The sequence below is a fragment of the Amphiura filiformis genome, chromosome 4 (assembly GCF_039555335.1).
Source record: "Amphiura filiformis chromosome 4, Afil_fr2py, whole genome shotgun sequence".
In the NCBI taxonomy this organism is placed as follows: domain Eukaryota; kingdom Metazoa; phylum Echinodermata; class Ophiuroidea; order Amphilepidida; family Amphiuridae; genus Amphiura; species Amphiura filiformis.
In genome coordinates this window covers 2127460-2148079 of record NC_092631.1, presented here as the reverse complement: position 1 = coordinate 2148079, position 20620 = coordinate 2127460, and the positions used below count along the sequence as shown (strand labels likewise).

The window sequence follows — 20620 nt, the reverse complement described above, 5'->3', positions numbered from 1 at the left end:
ATTCCATGCTTTAAAAAAGTGCACTAGGAAAGTGCACTTCAACAGGTGTAAGCTAGAAAAGTTAACAGGGAACGCTATGTAAGGGACCGGCCAAGGGTGCTTCTTAGGTTGAATAAAGTAATAATTACCAGACTATTTTGGTATACACATTATTTCCAATCATTCAATATTGCAATACAAAACCTACACTCTGTTTCACTTCAAATTAGGTAGTGATATATCTGTACATTTTGCCGGTCATAGTATCGAATCACCCATGCTGACGTAATCCTGCAGAGCATACAAGGGTGGTTTGTTGAAATGCTTGCAGCCCAATCGCATAAAAGCTTTGACGTCACATTCAAACTTCGAGGTGAAAAGAAGCACAAAATATTTAAAAAAACTATAAATAAATGCAGAAAGAAATGAAGAGTTCAGATGCAAAAAAAATCGATATTTTGAAATGAGGCAAATATAATTCGTCAAATATAAAGAACACAATAAGAAAATATATACAGTTTTTGATCAAAGTTTCAAAAATATATGTTGGATCTTTTAAATTTGGGTGTTAATTTAAAGCTAGCATTACAGGGCAGATGTTGGTGGCCTTAAGACAAAATATTCGAAAATTAAGTTTATCAGCTTTTCCATCTAAACTCTTCAAATAATCATAAAAAACACCTTTTTTCCTTCTAAATCTTACCTTTAGGTAATACACAAGTAGTTCATTTAATGAAGGATCAGCATTTAGGTTAACAAGGAAGCACTTATTCCTTTCTACTCGGATTCCTGATGTCTGTACAGATATACCCATTGTTTCTAAGGCTTGTGTTCTCTCCTGATAAAATAAACACACACAAATCAATATTAGGGCCTAGGTATTGAACCCTGTGGAATACACACTAAGTATAAAAAAGAATCATTTATTCCTGATGGCTGTAGTGTATTGTTTATACTTTACATCAACTGCACGGTGGTCAGCACTAACAGTTTAGCAAGGTTGCCACTAAACTGATTTTAGTGCTGTCTACGTCTTAATGTTCATGTTATTTGTCCAAAATATGAATCATTTTCCAGCTGTTTCAACTTGCATTTTGAAGGACAAAAAGTACAATTTCAGTCCTAATATGAGCAAGTCCTCTTATCTCTTGAGTGCTGGGTGCTCAGCTTAAGTGCTGATAACTATCGACCGACACCGACCAGTGGCAACTGGCAAGTGATAATTTTGTATCAATGATTTTATTCAGACTTGATTTGGACGAGATCAGAGTAAAATCCTACATACCTTGTGTATCCTTTCTGTTTTGGCTAGCTTCTCTTCCCATGTACATGTCATTTCCTTCATTAATTTCTCTGATTCGTGAAGTCTCTCCTTTAATTTGTCTGCTTTCATACTCTACAAAGATTATGTCAGATATAATAACAACCACAGATTAAAAAATCATATACCGTAAAAACTCGATAGTTAGCATATGCTTACTATCAAGCACTTTTAAAACATGCAAACATGAAGTGCGCCATCCACAAAAGTGTAAAGGGTTTTGAGCAAATCATCGATACACATAGTTATATACGAACAAGTAAACCTGCAAATTTGTGTCTCAACCCATAGCTCAATTGACAAAGCGCCAGACTTTGGTACAATTTCATGTTTTCAAAAGTGCTCAATAGTAAGCACATATGCTAACTATCGAGTTTTTACGGTATTGGAACAACCTGTGCCAGCTGAGTATGCTTGGATTAGGCTGATGCCGGTAGAGTATTAGAAATTGGTGACCTCGCAGTAATCTGGGCATACACATAGTGCTCAATTTGTCAGTGATTACGCACAGTCTGCTAGCTTCTTTCCTTGTGTACTACTTTCAAATCGCTAACGTACCTTGCACTTATCACTGACCCCCAGTGACCTAATGTCTACATGATAATAAGTGTTACAACATGATTCTAATATTCATAAACCAGGGGTGTGAGAGGCCACAAACCAAAAACGAGGAAAAATGCTGAAAACAGCGTAAAATCGGGGTAAAAATGCCAAATATGGGCTGATAATAAAAGAAATAGGCGTAAATTTTGGCAACAAAAAACGAGGAAATCAGCTGAAAAGAGGAACTCTCACATCCCTGATAAACTCATAAATATTCATAAACTCATTAACATTCATGACGTGGAGGAACCACTCGGAGAGCCTGTAAAACAGTGTGTCCAATACATTTGTATTTTTTAATCAACGAGTGCTCTACTTCAAACACACATATGCATAACTCTGATAGTTCACAAATCTTCTCAAAATATAGTAACCTGTTAATATTATTTTTGGGAGATTTGTTTTTATCCTTTTTACCTCTGCTTCTTTTAGTTGTTTCCTTAGCGTGTCAACTTCCTCCCTGAGTTCACGGATAATCTAGAAAATTAAATAAAAAGAGAGAAACAGAAATTACATAAGCAATGCATAACATATCACATAATTATGAAAGTCAGGTCATTTACAAATTGTGTCCAGATTGTTGAAGGGGGAAACAGAATCTACAAAGGGTTTATTTTGCATTATGATCATATTTCCATCCCACTAATAATAATATCAGAGGATAAAATCCACTCCAACAGGTTATACCTAAAGTTATGTAATTTTTAAAAATAACTGGAATTGAACAGCAGTCCAGTCTGGACCTCTTTTATACAGTTCTCTGTTATCTGACTAAATGATCTTCAAAGGGAAAACTGTTTTCAATAGCATGACACCCTATTTTCATGCTTTGAAGCATTTGATTCGCTGGAAAGACCTATATTTGTTGTGTTCAGCACTGCTACTCAAAGACCTTTTTTAAGGTTAATATGAAGTAATCTTTTGCTGACACAAGTTCAAATTTTTGGACATCCAAGTTAGAATGATACACAATTCACTTATCTGACCATACTTGGTCTCATTTTTGTATCCTGCAGACATAGGCATCACATTTCAAAAGCAAACTACAGGCATGCTGAAATCAAGGACTGGATGTTGCAAAATCATCTAAAAACTTAAGGATCCAAAAACAGAATTTTTCATTAGCGGCGTAGCTAGGGGTTCTGGCCCCCGGGGCCAAGGATACATAATGGCACCCCTCCCCCAATTCTTGAAACAATTACCCGTCCAAAGAGTAATTTTGGTTATAATGAAGTTCAATGACTTTCGGTCTTCAATTGATCTTTTAAATGAGTGTTTGTGGTGGTGGCCAGGGCATGTGCCCCCTCTGCTCTCCCCCGCGATACTATTTTTCATAGTATCTTAAAAATATGCCCCATGTGAAAAGACAAGCCTTTGCATCGGGGCCTGAGATTGGAATTCCAGTTTCCTTTCTCACGAAGTAAGGGCTAAGAGTAAAATTGTACAATTGTGTTTGGGAGTGGCGTTCGCTCTGTGCTCTGTTCCTGGCGATTTCTGCCTTTTCTTGATTTGTTTATCAAAGCTATCTAGGCCAGCATGCATATATTAGCCTACACTGGCTATCCAGGCTTGTGCATTTGTATGAGCTTGGAACGGTCCATGGTTTTCCATGGATTAGCATGTGTTCCTCACGGACCAACCTGGGTAAACAAACAAACCAACAAAATGACCATTGGTTCTGCACAAATTCTTCCTTCGGGTAACATTGGGAAACTTAGCGTCATTTTTAGTTTCACCAATGTCATTATCTAGTCTTGTATCAAATTATCTTCTTCTATATCGGTATACAGTTCGATTCAGACTCCGCATCGGAGCGGGATGAGATGCTGTGTTGCTTTTAATACATCGTAGCATCACACAATGAAAATAAAATGTACTGCAATGATATATCGCGGCAGTGATGTGGAGTCTGCATCTCCTTTTATGGTCATTCTAGCGACCTTGATTTTCCAGCAGCCAATCACGAGCGTGCACGGCCGCGATATAGCAGCCCAATGCAAAGCAAGTTGATTCTCATTGCCGACAAAATTTGTACAGTGCGATGAGAATTTTCACCACCTAGCTTGTAAAAACCCGACTCAGATTTTATCGCGGCCACGATGTGGAGTCTGAATTGGACTTAGGACTTACTCTTGCATTAGGATCTTCATTGATGACGGCATGGTTGACAATTCTCTTAGCTCTGTCTGCATATCTTAATGTTGACAAGGTTTCTTCATAATTATCTGCTGCTGGACTTATGGTGGCCACCATCACTGTTTTACTATTACCACCTAGACACTCCTGAAATAAAGAATAAAATCAACATTATAGGAAAATTGTTATCTGTTCTGACTGATGAAATTTGAATAATAATAAGCACAGTTGTAATTCAGATGGTAAAAATCAAGATGGTGAAAATCAAGATGGCTTCAAAGTTAGTAAAATTCTAAATTTGGGAGTATGTCTACTATGCATAGATAGGAGTACACTTATGATAACTTACTTGATTGTCCAAATGCAAACTTTTTTAAGTGATGGGAAAATCTTAAATTGGATGTCTTGTCAGTCTCTATTATGTCTTCCAGTGGATTGGAAGTTTAAATCACTTTCTTTATTATACTTGGTTCTCTACCTTTCATGCTTTTCTAAACAATGGCCTACTTGCATAAAGCTCTAATGTGTAAGTATTAAACTTAAAGTAGATATACCACCCCATCCAACCCCATTCCACCCTATGCAGAGATCATGACAAGGGCCCCATGATTTACCTTAAACAAAATTCCGCTACTCTCCAAAACGATTTGCCATTCACTGGGCAATTGTCTTTGTCCGAGCAACATACCTTATTCTACATGCATTTAGCAAAAAAAAACTTGCTTCTACTTACTAGTTTAAATTGATAAAAAAAGAATATCAATGTTAATAAGTTAATGTTCACATTGTGTAAGCCACCAATTCTTACCTTTAGGAGCCACGTGAGAACGGAATCTCTGTAAGGCACAAAGTTAGTCTTTTTCCTCTTCCCTGATGCTTGGTCAGCTAGGGCTGAGATAACAAGACCTAGTGTTGTTAAAGATCTGAAGAAAAAGAGGAAACAAACAAAATGAGATTTAATTATAAAGTAACTTTTTTCCTCTTTATGATGCCTGGTTAGCCAGGGCCGAGATAACAAGACCTAGTTTTTTTAAAGACCTGAAAAAATTATGAAACACAAACAAAATGCTAGTTAAATTTATTATAAAGTAACTCTTTTATCTTTCCCTGGTAAGTTTAAGCTGAGATAACAAGACCTAGAGTTTAAAAAGGAGAAACAAGCAAAATGAGAGTTAAATTATAAAGTTGCTCTTTTTCCTCTTCCCTGATGCCTGGTTAGCCAGGGCTGAGATAACAAGACCTAGAGTTGTTAAAGATCTGAAGAAAAAGAAGAAACAAACAAAATGAGAGTTACATTATAGAGTTACTCCTTTTGTCTCTTTCCCAATGCCTAGCCTAATTAGGCTGCCATAACAAGACCTACAAAGATCGGTGGAGTTGGGGGGGGGGAAATAAACAAGCAAACTGAGACTTCCAATTATAGAGTAACTCTTTTTACTCTTCCTTGATTTGATGCCTGATTAGCTAGGACTGAGAATTACAACAAGACCTGGGGTTGGAAAACATCTGGAGGAAACAATTGTAGAGAGTGAATTTCAGAGGAAACATAAATCTGCGTATTTTTTGATTTTATTCTTTTGACTGGGGCAAAACCTTTTTTTTTTTTTTTTTTTTCCTCAATGTCTTCCATAGTGTATGAACTTTAACTAAAATAGCCCAAGAACTAAGAAAATACACGCAACAATAGTGTTATTTAGATGGTGTTGTATCATTGATGGTAACTAGCTAGTCGTTGATGGTAACTTTTAATCCTCTTATCAACAACAAGTGTCCAAACAGTGCCTTATCAACGATGATTAGCTGATCATGAATGATAACTTACTGCACATGTGGCTCGCTCCAGATAGCGAAAAGTGCACCTACTTCTGCACTACTATTTTTAGATAATTTCAGGTGTTTTTCTCAAAAACGTAGTGAGTCGTACAGAGCAAATTTGAATTAAAGTCATGGAACACCATAGTTAAGTGGCTAAGATAGTGCGTTTTCTTTCATTTTACCTAATTAACCGCTGGTAGTTTTGTGTAAACCATAAAAAATCTTGTGGTTAGTAACTTGAAGTTTGGTTAACTCATTGATAACTTAACCATGACTGCATCATCATCAAGTTTATCATCAAAGTTTAAAAATACAGTGTTATCAACAAGTTATCAATGACCATCTGAACTCGACTAATTAATGCTACCGAATGCAAAACATCCTGTAACATAGGGAGAGACAGTATAAATCATAAAACAATGAATTCAGGTTTATAAAACCTGTTTGCCTATTTGTTCTAGAGTTAAGTAAACAAAAATATTTGTGCACCAAAAATATGACAGTTGCACAGTGCAATTACATAAATTTATCGTTTAGCGGCAATTAGTTAACAATCTATATCACCATGGACTTTGATATAAACCGTTTTATCAGGTTTATAAACATGACACGCTGCTCCCTACGATGCCAAGAATACATGATTCAGTTGCGGAATTCAGCTCCATAAAATGCACTTAAATACGGAAGTGACTATCACGGATTTCAAGTCAAATATAAAAGTTTCCCAATACATTCAGGTATACAAGGACTGTATTGAAATAGACAACAAGGAAGAACAAATTTCAGTAACTTCAATTCTGCCTATATTAGCAGTGCTGGTGCTTGCAACTTTAACTTATCTATTCTGTGCAAAGATGGATTCCATTCTGTGCAAGGTGAATGAATCTGGGCATCATAGTAACCATGCTACAAATTTTCAACAACGTGGTGACATCCAAGTCGCAATTCTTGAACAATTGCCTGCACCAATTAGTGATATACAGACAGGCATAAGCACAGCGTTTGGAACAAAGGTAACTTTAAGTCTCACAAAAGAAAATATAACCAACCTGGACAAGACAGATTCAATTGTTAACTTTGTGTATGAAAATGACATTTATGGCAGAATGTACATATTGGATATGGCTGGAGATGCAGTGAAACAACAATATGACACAAGACGTTCTCAAGAATCTAGAGTGGTCATGACAGGAGCTGGGAATCTGCCCTACAGAGCCATTTTCCATGTCAGGGTTTTTCCAAATTCTTCCAAATTTGAAAGTGCTGTATTTCAAGCACTACGTCTTGCTGATAAAGAAGGAATGAGATCCATTGCCTTCCCAGCACTGACAGATAAGGGCCACATTGATAGCTACCTGAAGGTGTTCTATGAATTTGAAAAGCGACAAAGTCCTCTTTGTCTTCACATGATAGACATAATCACTAGAAATGACAGGGATCATGAATACCATGACAACGAAATGGGTAAAAAGGGGGAAACTTTATACTATTGACTGCAGTTGATACTGAAAAGGTAACAGAATATTATCACCTGTGTATGTCAAATGGAGCACTCTCAGTTTTACTTTTTGATTACATTTTGGACATACATCATTTATGTACAATTTGCCATATAAGACACTGAGATCCATCCAACCAATGTATTATTATTTTCATCAAAGCGAGTCAGCTAGGAAGAGGTGAGATTTTGAAGATACTCATGGACAATGGACATCTAAATCGTCTAAAAACTGTAAATTTTGTCATTTTGGAGCTCTCATTCTGCGCCTCTGATTACAATGACGAAACTGCCTGAAAGAATTGACATTTTGTGAAAAGCCTAAAAAAGATTTGTATTGACCTTTTTGATGACTCTAAAATCTGAAAAAATATGGTCGATTTATTTTTTCAAATTTGAATTTGGTATTAAATTTGCAATATATTTTTACCTGTTGGTAATGTACCACATAACAAATTGTATTTTGTGGTGAACTTGCATTTTCTAATATTGTATGTAGCCAAAATAGTTTCTTTAATGGGAAAAAGAAATCACTCGCCTTTTTTAGGCATTATTGAAAATTGAAAAATAATATCATGTTCTCAACAACTACTAAATTCATGATGGTAAACTGTTACAAGTCAACAAATGCTAAATGCAGTCTGTAATCAAGTTATTGCCACATGTACATTCATTGTTGCTGGTTATGGTTATGTGTCAGGTTATACTTTGCACTGATTATACTATTCCAGGATCTTGATTTAAATATAAATACATAAAACAGTTAGTTGTAGTTGGTGGGCTGTTATGGGTCAACAAACACTAAATGCAGTCTATAATCAAAGCCATTACCATGGCATACTGTAAAAGTGGAAATGTGTGTGCTACATTTTATTTTTGTGCTTATCTTTCAAGCTACTAAATAACAACATGCAAATATATTCCTTTCGTGTATAGGTGAATGTACAGGAAACTTAAAACCACAAATTTAAAAACAAGGGAAACAGTTCACATTTGGCAAAGTGTGACTAGTCACACAACAATTTCCACTTTTCTAGAACATACATTGCTGGTTTGTGTTCCACCTTAATGCACCGATTACAGTATTCCCGGATCTTGATCGAAATACATATGTATATATCTTGGACCACATCTAGAGCTAAAACAATTTTAATCATTTGTGGGTGTTTGGAAGGCAAAGACGTCAACCAACATGTCGCTGTCAGAACTCTGATGATGTCTACATGTTAAGCTTAGTGGTGTGGACAGTTAACACTGAATGTATCATTGATGTCAGCTGTATGACTGGTAAATGGACAGTATAGTTACCTGACTATTCATCAGTTGTTAGATATTTGGAGAATGTACATTTTCATGTAGTCATAACCTAACAGAGTGCTTCCACAGAAGAAATAGCAAATATAAGTATTCTGCTACCAACACCCATTGTACTGCTATACCTGCTGTTTTTACAGCAAGCACTTACTGGAAAACATGTTGATGCTGTCAAACATTTTCCATGTTCCAGGTATGACGACCTCTGACCGCATGGACCATTCAACTTGAATCCATGGTGTACACGCTAGGTTGAAGTGATTGGACAACATTTAAGACAGCCATACATTCAATATCCAACATGGGAATATCCATGGCCAAATCAACCCCTGCTATAGATCGCTATTTGGATGACTTTGATCGCAGGAATATCACAATGACCCTTGTCAACGCGGACATCTTTAAGCCGACAAACACCGATTCAATCGTGAACTTTGTGTATCCAGATGACATTTATGGCACAATAGGTGTATTTGATAAGGCTGGAGATGCAGTGAAAGAAGAGTATGATTACCTAAGAAGCCTAAAAGAGGTACACCCCCTTGTTATCAAGACAACAGCTGGGAGCCTGCCATTCAAAGCTATCTACCATGTTTGTGTGTTTCCAAGTAACTTTGCAGATGCTGTACATCAGGCACTATGCTTTGCAAAGCTAGATGGCATGAGATCCATTGCTTTCCCAACACTGGCAGATAAAAACCTCATTAATACGTATCTAAAAATGTGTTATCGGTTCAATAGCAGAGTACATCCAGGTCGGCTTCACCAAATAGATATAGTCGCTAGCAATGACGAGGATTATGAATATCATAGAACATAAAATTATTTTCAAAATAAAGATAACAAAAAATGAAATGTTGGAAATATAAGATCATGATGCATTGTGGGAAATGAGCTGTACCAAAGTTGCTGCCGCCCAATTTGGGATTACATTCTTAAAACGTTGCAGACAAAATTGTCTTCTTTTTGTAGGAAGTGACTATTTTCATCTTCATAAAATCGGAATGATATATATTTGAAGGAAAAAACAAGAACAATAGAATTTTGCAAGAAAAATTTGAAGCCAGTTTTGTGTGCAGGTATAAATGAATAAAAGTACAACAGCCGATTTTGGTACATTTGACCTATGACATAATTCTAAAGTGAGCATTATCGACATTGCGTATTGTAATGCTTGCAATTAGCTTGGTTGTGTTGAAATGATTACTATGTTATGTAAAAAGTTCACTTTAATATACAGCATTATCTGGTGTAGATTGAAGTTTTGTACATTTTAGTTTTAGATTTAAGTTTTGAGAAGCACCTTGTTCAATTAGTTGCTATAAATGCTATGCTATACAAGTATACAAATATTAACTGTCTATGAGTGTGATGGTCGAAATATAATCACGAGGTGAAAGATGGATTGTTCCATTCCACGAGCAGGAATGCCGAGTGGAATGGGACAATACATCTTTCACTGAGTGATTATATTTCGACCATTACACGAATTTAAGACAGTTAATATTTGTTTTATATCACTCATGCATAAATGCTATTACTAAAATACTATTTACAATTTTTCATCAACATAACATCATGTTTTACCGTCAGTGATATACTTCACATTTTGGGGTCCAACCCCATAACTAAATCGGCGAGTCCAAGAGTCAGCGCACGGCTTGGCGCAGGCGCACTACTGCAGAGTACTATGATGGTAAAGACTATTACACGGAGAGGGTGATAGTAAAAATGATAAATGGTAATCAACCAATGAACTGTCTAGAATTTATGTATGAGTGATATAATACCTACTATCAGTATGTTATGTTATGCTATGAACATCCTATCCATATCCAAGAAGATTATAATTACCGTACTCAATTGTCAGGGTCAGAAACTCAGTGTGGGGAGTTCACAAACACATTTCTGACTAGATTTGTGAGAATCTAGGTAAATGTTTAGGGGCTGTGCAATAATTATGTGTACCCTCGGGTGGTGAATTCTCAAAATGGTCTGCCAAAAATCACTTGGCCCCCCCCCCTTTGGCCATGCCAGAAATCTTTGCCCTCCCCCTTGATGTGCAAAAAACCCTTTGCCCCCCCCATCTTTTGATGTGCCAAAAATCTTTGCCCCCCCATACACATGCAAAATTTTGGGACCCCAAATTTAAAACCTTAAATTGTCTTAATCATATAATGCGAGCACAACAAGCAGGAAATTTGAATGTGTTCCTAACATTTTTCTACACCTTTTTAGGGAGCATAATATAGAATTGGTGCCCAAAATATCTGTGCCAAAATTGCTTGAAAGCCCCCCTGTTTGACCTGCCAAAAATCGCTTAACCCCCCCTTTCAACCTTGCCCCCCTTTTGGTCTGCCAAAAATCTTTGCCCCCCATAATTCACCACCAGGGTAGGCCTACACATAATTATTGCACCACCCCTCATAAGTATGCTTATATGCTCATTCATTAAATGAAAGAGACTCTCATAAATTCTGTTGGCAAAATCCAAATGGATTCTCTTAAAACCCTGTATCAAAATTGTACATTTAACACGGTTATAGATTATATTTGCAACACTTAATTACAAAATATACCACAAGTTATTCACTACCATTTATTTCATAAGGTAGATAAAATGGGACATTTATGCTAAATATAGAACTTACATCATAGGAGGAAGTAGAAAAGTAAGATTGAAATTCTTTGGCATGTATACATACCTGCCAACATTGTAAAAATAAAAATCTGTACAGGGTGCGAAGCATGCGCTCACCCGTAACGACACATGCTTGCCAACCTTTGCAACTAAGGTTGGTGTCTAATTAGAGTGAATCGAGAAGCGAAACAAAACTTTGGAAAAAAGAAGTTATAGACCCTAAATTACTTGTTATTCAAGGTTGGAAAAAAATTGAAAAAATGTTTTTTTTAATTAAATTTTTTTTCTAATTTTAAAAAAAAATTCAAAGTTTTTGGCAACTTTAGAGAACCACTGGACCTATTCTGAAGTGCTAAGATCATTCACAGGTAATTTGAAAAAAAAAAATTGAAAAAAAATTACAAAAAATTACAATTTGGTATCTTTAATATGTAAACCATTAACTAGTGTTTACCTATTCATGTATCACATATTATAGATGCATTGGGTTTCCATGCATTTATAATATATGTGCTACATGAAGAGGTAAATATTGGTTAATGGTTTGCATATTAAAAATAACAAATTGTAATTTGTTTGTAATTTTTTCCAATTTTTTTAAAAATTAACTGTGAATGATCCTTATGATCCTAGCACTTCAGAATAGGTCCAGTGGTTCTCCAAAGTCGCCCAAAAAAAAAAAAAAAAAAAAAAAAAAAAAAATGTTTTTTTGCATTTTCAAAATCGGATTTTCCGATTTTTGTGACCTTGACCTCAAAAATCGGAACGGTTGGCAGGCATGTGTATATGATATATATATATAAATAATAGAAACATCATAGTGTTTGGATTTCTTTCTATAGGCTAATAAATTGAATTGATTCAATGAAACAAGTGTATTAGTGTGTATATTATGGTGTTATTCTGGATCAGTTTAATATGATTTGGGAGGGAAAAACACTTTTGTTCCTTAAAATAATGTTTTTCAACCGCCAGATGATTTATGCGCTTAATAATGGGTTATTCCATTTAAAATCCACACTACCCCATGTGGACAATTTAGCTAAAGTCTTCTACAGAGGGAGTATAAGTTTTGTACAGAATAGACAATTGGGTAGCTTCCATTTGAAATACTCATTCCAGGTATGGAAGATATAGGTAAAGCCACAATACAGGTGGAGCATGAGTTTCAAAATGATTAACCCCGATCAATTACAGTTGAAAAACATACTTCCCCTGTGGAAGATATTTCCAAAATCTTCCACAGGGGTAGTGTGGATTTCAACTGGAATAGCCCAAATGACCAAACAAACACACTGTTTGTTTCTTGTTTTATTCTTTTACTTTTTTGCACAAATTTACAAAAGAATCCACCCAATGATTGTCAGGAATCAATTTTTGAGGGTATTTTGAGACAAAATTGGTCTAAATCAGTATTACTTTCTGTGAATTTTATCCAAAAATTAACTTCAAAACGTCATGATTTCATGTCATTTTTGTAGAAAAATCACTAAAAATGGGCTAAAATTAATGTTTTCTCACTCAAGCTCAATATCACAGAATCAAGGTGCCCATTTTCAAGTTGTGAGATGATAATTAGTTCAAAGTCACCTAACTCACAGGGCTATCAAATCGCAGGGTGTGACAACCCTATAGTATGATCAGTGTGTAATAGGCGAGAATTATTCTGTTTTTGTTTAAAAGTCCCAAAGTACACCCCTGTAAATTCACAAAAGCATGCGCAGTGCATGTGTATTGCGCCCAGCTGTGTGTACGCCTTTCTATATCAATCCACAATGTTATGAGTCCTGCCTATTATGGGCTGATCAGAGTATAGCCCTGAATAGCAGAAAAGTTGACTGCAGATCCATCAGATAACGCTTTTTCAATGGGAAATGAACTTTGCTGCTTGGATGATGTCCCGATGAGGTTAGCATTTATTCCGTATTGAAAAGCGTGTTCCGACGGATCTGCACATAGTGTCACACTTCCTATGTGTAAATGTGCTCAAAACCAATCATCTTGAAATGGTAAAACCCTCAATCAATGAATCAGTCAATCAATCCATGACATTTATACATTATATATTACCTGTTACGGATCAATGCATATTGGAGCTGATCCACTCTCTATTATGGTTACCATGGAGATCCATAAACTATACTGATCATCACTAATTGCACAGTATTGAATGGCTTCAAACCACATTATTAATGACTAGGTGTATGCAGACAGAATGGAGATAAAACAACCTGAAGACCACCAAATTTTCACTGACTATCATTCTGTTTGATAATTGATGTCATATACATAACTCATAATTGGACATAGCAACCTTCTGTGAATTTATTTCTTGTATTCAGAGATTCTACATACATGTGCCATCTCTGCCAATTAGTGTCTTTCATTAGCAACAGTTAATAAAGTTGCACTTTCAATTTTCAATATGGACTACAGTAGCTGATGCAAGCGATTAAACCAAGAACGAAAATGAGTAATTTGATACAGGTTATATCACAAATTAAGTGCAGCATTTGCCACATTAGGATACATCATCAAAAGGTATCTGCAAAATCATCTGCTCATTTATTGTGAATTTCTTTGATGAAGATGACATTAATGGTTATTACATGAGCACATTTGATGAGTTGAGATGCTATGAAACCATATTGTTCAACACCAACACTCTGTTTCGTCAGGTATAATATACTGATCTACCAGTGATTTCCAATATGGGCTGTGGCTTTAGCAAGTCTGAAAATACTGTTGAGCCAGTCGAATCCAGTCTGCCAATGGACGAACCTATTGGGACTCCATTACTGAGAGGTCTGGGTAATGGATTAGGCATACACTATGATCCCGATAAGGCAGAAGGTTTCAAATCTGGCATGGATGACAATAAAGTGAATGTAGCGCTCAAAAACGGAGACATTACCGACATTCCGGAAATGGATTCAATTGTCAACTTTACTTATGCAGATGATATTTATGGTACAATGGGTATCTTTGATAAGGCTGGAGATGCAGTGAAACATCAATATGACAAACAATTACAATTTTTTCAAAGATCTGGTGTTGTCAAGACAACAGCTGGTAACCTGCCATACAAAGCCATTTTCCATGTCGAGGTTTTCCCAAATTCTGCTAAATTTGAAAATGTTATATTTCAGACACTATGTCTTGCTGATACGGATGGAATGAGATCCATTGCGTTCCCGGCACTGGTAGATAAGAACCACATTGATAGCTATCTAAATGAATTCTACCAATTTGAGACAAGGAATCCAAGTTGTCTTCACACGATAGGCATTGTGACTACCAGTGAAGCTGATTATGAATACCATAATGAGGAAATGGGTAAAAGGGCAGAAACTTTGAGCAGGTGTGCATCCAGGATCGTGAGTCATGATGAAAAAGTAAAAAAGAAGAAAAAGAAAAGAAAGAAAAGAGAAAAGAAAGCAGGACAAAAGAGAGATGAGAAAAAGAATATGCAGGAAAAAGAACAAAATGATGAAAAAGGAAGCGAACAAGAGAGGTATCAGAAAGAATCATGAACAATTCCCTATTATGTTTTTAAACACTATAATGCTGTTGCATATGTCCTTCACCCATGTTATATCACAGATTAAGTCCAGCATTAAGAATTCATCATCAACAGGGATATTCCTGATATGCAAATTCATCTGCTTAATCCTTTCTGAAGATGACATTTACGGTCAAATGAGTATATTTGATATAGCTGGAGAAACAACATAATATGTTCCTGACTAGCACTCAGTTTTGTCTGGTATAATCCACAGCAGCTAAAGGGAGTATCCCATTATGCTTTTCGGTACCATAATAGAACTAAATGTGTCCTAGAAAATGTACACAAAATCCCTCACTTCAACTTTCAATTACTCGCTTAAATCAAGGGAGCTTAGACTTTTGTTTGGAAAAGTATGACCCCTGAAGTATTGTGAAAGTATCCATAGCTCTCAATATCTAAGCGGCTCTTGTTTATATTTTGTATACATTTGCTATGGAGCATGCAGATATACTGCAATGCATGATGGGATACTCCTTTCAGCTGCTGTGGGTATAATCTATTGTTTGCAACATTTATGACATTCTATTTCCAATGTAATATGGGCTGCATCTTTTTGTTGGGAAAAATTGCCACATAAATGTGCGCTGAAATCCCTGTGGCATAGCTTATTATTTCTGCACTAATATTTAAATTCTCGTTTTTTTAAGCATTCAGTTGTTACTTTTGTATTAACAAAAATCCCTTTCAAAATCAGTATTTTAAAAGAAATTTTCATATCAATAAGTTGATCAATATGTTCAAATTTTCAGCCAAATGGTCATTTTAAAAAGTTAGCCAACTTGTCCTACTATACGTTTTTACGAATCCAAGTGTGTGAAAATATTGGATCCAAAACATACCGTATTCGTCCGAGTATAATCCCACCCGTTTTTTAGGTGAAAAAATCCTAGCATTTAGGTCTAGGTCCACTAGGTAATAACTTAAAAATTTAATTATTTTTTTGTACAATTTCTGGAATTTTTCGAAAAATGGGGGGTGGGACTATACTCGGACGAACATGGTAATAATGATAAAATTGGATGCTTTCTACCCAATATTTATTGGTCTCACTATGAGTTTTAAAATATTGGGCTCGAATACATCAAGTCCAATATTTTAAAACTCATAGCTCGGCCAATAAATATGTGCTCAATCGATCCAATTTTATATCAAACATGTTCCCTGCATGAACATAGCACTGCAAGTGGGCCTGGTTCTGCCTAATCAAGCTTTCTATGTGTGCATGTGCTCTAAATATAGAATGAGCCATCAATTATTGCAGCAGACTGTCAGCCTGGGGAAACCCCAGTTACCATAGAGCTTTTAAGATTATAAACAATAATTTTCACATAATTATTATCATTGTATTGTACATCGTTAAAGCACAACTGGGTGTTGCTGGACAGATTGGTGACAAATGGAAGACACATAAGCTGTACCTGCGGACTACGTTTCAACATCTTCACATTCTGCTGGACATAGCAACCTTCCTAGGAATTGATTTCTTGTATTCAGAAAAACTACATACATATGTGCAGTCTCTTAGTGTTTTTTCTTAGCACTACTTGAGCCAGCCAGGCATATAACTCTGAATAGCGACTACAGTGCTGCCAGTTATTAAAAAATGCAACTATTTTGATGCAGGTAATCTAACAGATCAGCTCAATTACTGTGAATTATTTTATTTTCTGAAGATGACATGTACAGCCAAATGGGTATATTTGATCAAGCTAGAAATACTGTGACAGAAACATAAAATCTTCAACACTATTACTCCATTTGTTCAGGTAATATTTTGTTTAGACAATTAAAGAGATTCACACATTTAATTTCCAATATGGGTTGTATCTGTAGCAAACCTGAAAATGCTGATAGGCCAACCCAATCTGATCTGCATATAGATGAACCTATTGGATCTCCAGTCCTGGTATATGAATCAAGCTTACGACTAAATCCTTCTGGGGAGGCTAAAGGTTCTGGAACAGCTACAGGCATAGACTTTGCTTACGGAACTAAGGTGAATGTAACCCTAAAAAATGGGAATATAACCAATCTTCAAGTCATGTCAATTGTGAACTTTACTTATGCAGATGACATTTATGGCAGATTGGGCATTTTTGATATGGCTGGAAATGCAGTGAGACAACAATATGAAACACAACGTCTCCAAGGACACCACAATACTCAATCTGGAGTTGTCATGACAACAGCTGGGAACCTGCCATTATACAATAGAGCCATCTTTCATGTTCAGGTATCCCCAAATCCTGGGATGTTTGAAAATGCGGTTTTAAAGGCACTACGTCTTGCTGATAGAGAAGGAATGCGATCCATTGCCTTCCCAGCACTGGCAGATAAGGGCCACATTGATAGCTACCTGAAGGTATTCTATGAATTTGAAAAGCGAGAACGTCCACATTGTCTGCACATGATAGATATAGTCACTACAAATGAAGCAGATTATGAATATCATAATGATGAAATGGGCAAAAGGGGGGAAACTTTGAGCCGATAAGAACATGTTCCTGTTGAAATAAAGATACTATGGGAATAACTTAACATTGATCAACTATGGATGCTGCCATTTGTGACATGCAACAGATATGATACTTTGATAGACTTTACATGTGAAGTGTGAAAATAGTGATTTGTATGGACAACAAACATTTATGCCGATGTAAACACAGTATTATATTTTGTGCTAAAACAAAAAAATATGTAACAGGATTTTAGGTAAAAACACAATTTAGATAAATTTTGCAAAATCAATATTCTACGAAGTGGAAAAAATTTGGAATTATAAAATAATGTTGGGAAAGTCTGATATGATATTGTTTATTGCATGAGTTGAAAAAATTTTGTATTATAATTTTTTTTTCACGAGGAGTGAAAATTTAATATTATTAAAAAAAAGTATAACACAAGCACACCAAGAAGCATAGACATTTACAGCTATAATTGAGCAAAAATTAGCTTCTCAAATCAATCACTTAAGGGGTGGGGTATGAACGTTTGGACAGTATTTATTGTGGGACATGAGAGCACATCAGATATATCAAATTGCATTCTGAATACGAAGAATGTCCTTCTGATATCAAATAATTTTGATTTTTTGAAATTCGCAATGTAATACACATTTTATGGCAAATTATTAAAAATTGATATTTTTGATATTTAACAGTACTCGAAGTAAACTTTATAAATCTGATGATTTATACTTAAAGTGTATGTAGGTGGGATGAAAAGCTGATGATCAATTGAAAATTTTGACCTTTCATATTGGAGATATGGATTTTTTTCCCCAAAACACACACAAAAAAAATTAGGTCTTTTTGGGAAAAAAATCCATATCTTCAATATGAAAGGTCATAATTTTCAATTGATCGTTGGCTTTTCCTCCCAGCTACATACACTTTAAGAATATGTCATTAGATTTATAAAATTTAATTCAAGGACTGTTATATATCAAAAATGTGAAAAATATGAAATTTTAATAATTTGTCATAAAATTTGTATTATATCGTGAATTTCAAAAATGAAAATTATTTGATATCAGAAAGGTATTCTTCGTATTCAGAATGCAATTCGATACGTCTGATGTGTTCTCATTTCCCACAAAAAATACCGTCGAAATGCTCAAAATGCTCATTCCAGATCCCTTAAACATTTGACCAACATTATCCAAAAGAAGCACTTATCCAAGTGCAGCTGTTAGTTACTACCTGATTTTGTGCTTCTTCTAGTTTCTTTTGACGAGGCCAAAAAAGAAATGTTGTCTCAAAGTTCCTGCGCGTGTTCATTTTTCTTTGCACATCCATTTCAGCTGAAACGGCAAATTTATTTTTATTTACTTTTTTTTGCCTTAAAAATCGTGAAATTCTGAGAAATATTTTGAAGAAAATTTACTTGATTTGATATTTGAACTGAGAAAATGCAAACATAAACAACAAAATTGTGTAAATGAACCACAATTTTATGCTGTGTACTTTTGAATGACATGATCTACTTGAAAAAAAGATCTTTTTTTTTAAACTGCCAAGGGCTTTGAGACATACCATTATTGTTTTAAGCCTAAGCATCCTACATGAAGGATGCACCAAGATTTGCAATAATCAACTTACTTGTTAATATTGCTGCCTTCTCTTAGTCTCTCTCCAGTGGACCCCGTTTTCTGCACACGCTCACTACCGGCCAAATCCACAAGGCTGATTTTACTCACTTTTTCACCAGTAACCTGTGTAAAAACATCACATATTAAATCAACGAAATTGTGACGATGTCTTGTAAATAGATTCACATGTAAATGTAAACTTACAACTTTTGAGTAACATAGAAAGATTTTGAAATCTACTGGAAGATGTAAGGCCCAAGTTTAAGGAATAGTTTTGTTGACTGACTCTCTCAGCTAAAAAAAAAACCCAAAATGGGAATGGTCTTTTGGTGAACTTGTAATATGTAAGGATGCAATAGGCTATTCCATCCAAAATCCACACTACCCCTGTGGATGATTTATGAAGTATCTTCCTCGGGGGGAGTATGAATTTCAAATGGAATGAACACATTAGGCAGCTCCATTACGCCCTTGGTGGAAGATTAAGTTCAATCTTTGTTAGAGGTACGCAGGGGTGTGTGGCCGCAAACATATACAAAAAGTCCCATAATTTACGAACGTAGCGAGCAAAATATCAGGTTTTTACGCTTAATTTGTTCATTCCATTTGAAATTCATACTCCCCCTGTGCAAGACATTGCATAAATCATTCCACAGGGGTAGTGTGGATTTTAAATGGAATAGCCCAATTAACAAATGATTTGTGGTGAATTTCACTAACATTTAACATAATTATCCCATTTTATCATAAGATGGAATGTTACTTGCTACTCCAATCTATGTGCACTTCATTTCAAGCTCAACACAAACAGACAACACTCTTGTTTGTGTGGTCTGCTGTTTTTACAGACAATAACAAAATTGTGCATATCATAATGTAATATAAATTGTTTTTGTGATGAACAACAAAAACATGGTACATCATGAACATATGTTACGAAGTATCCAGAAATCAAACATGGTATCATAAAAATGCAGGCGAGACAGCTTATAAGTTGGGTATCAAAATAATTCCATAAGTCTTTTCTCTGTAAGGCCCAAAAAAGACTGTTTGCTTGTCCTCCACAACTTTTTAAGAATTAGGTCGATCGGGATAAAAAAAAATCTGTGCCTTTAATTAGCTTAATAGCCTAAAAAGTTCTGAATTGGGATATTTCTTTACATTCATTTTTTAAAACAGTTTTAAAAGTGTGTAGAAACTGTAAAAAAACTTTCAGGATGTTAAAAATGTTGAAAAAAAACCTTTTTCTGGAATTTCCAAAATTAGGGTCAGTATTCATTTGTACAGTAAAACAAAAAAATAACTTTTTTCCAGATTTTCCAAATTAGGGTCGGTCGGTGGAGGACAAATAATCTTTTTTTTTTGCCTAATTTAAATGTGTTTTCAAATGTTTTGTAAAGCAACCTTTGGACTCCCCTGTACCATCAATTCAAATCTGACAAGAAATATTCAAGTGAAAAACAAAACAAAATATAAAACACTTGAATATCTGCAGTATAGGGGAAAGAAGTTTGCATGTGTGCACTGGATAATGTGAAAATAGTAGAAATATTGTACCAAAGATGATAAAAAGTAAGTGTACTTGTAAATATTAGTCTTGGTGAATTATTATCATTATAAATATAATAAATGAATATGTACAGGCCTTTATACAA

The 20620-nt window shown here is 35.3% G+C and overlaps 1 protein-coding gene across 1 annotated transcript in view; it reads right to left on the bottom strand.

The window, feature by feature from the left end:
- The window catches only part of LOC140150454 (kinesin-like protein KIF13A), a 256905-nt gene that overhangs the window by 43407 nt on the left and 192878 nt on the right, over positions 1–20620 (bottom strand). The window contains exons 8-13 of the mRNA XM_072172473.1: positions 18976–19088; positions 4848–4962; positions 4034–4186; positions 2321–2380; positions 1265–1375; positions 683–817 (exon numbers count right to left, since the gene is read on the bottom strand). Of these exons, the coding sequence (XP_072028574.1) occupies positions 683–817; positions 1265–1375; positions 2321–2380; positions 4034–4186; positions 4848–4962; positions 18976–19088 (687 nt within the window). The remainder of the gene's footprint in view (positions 1–682; positions 818–1264; positions 1376–2320; positions 2381–4033; positions 4187–4847; positions 4963–18975; positions 19089–20620) is intronic.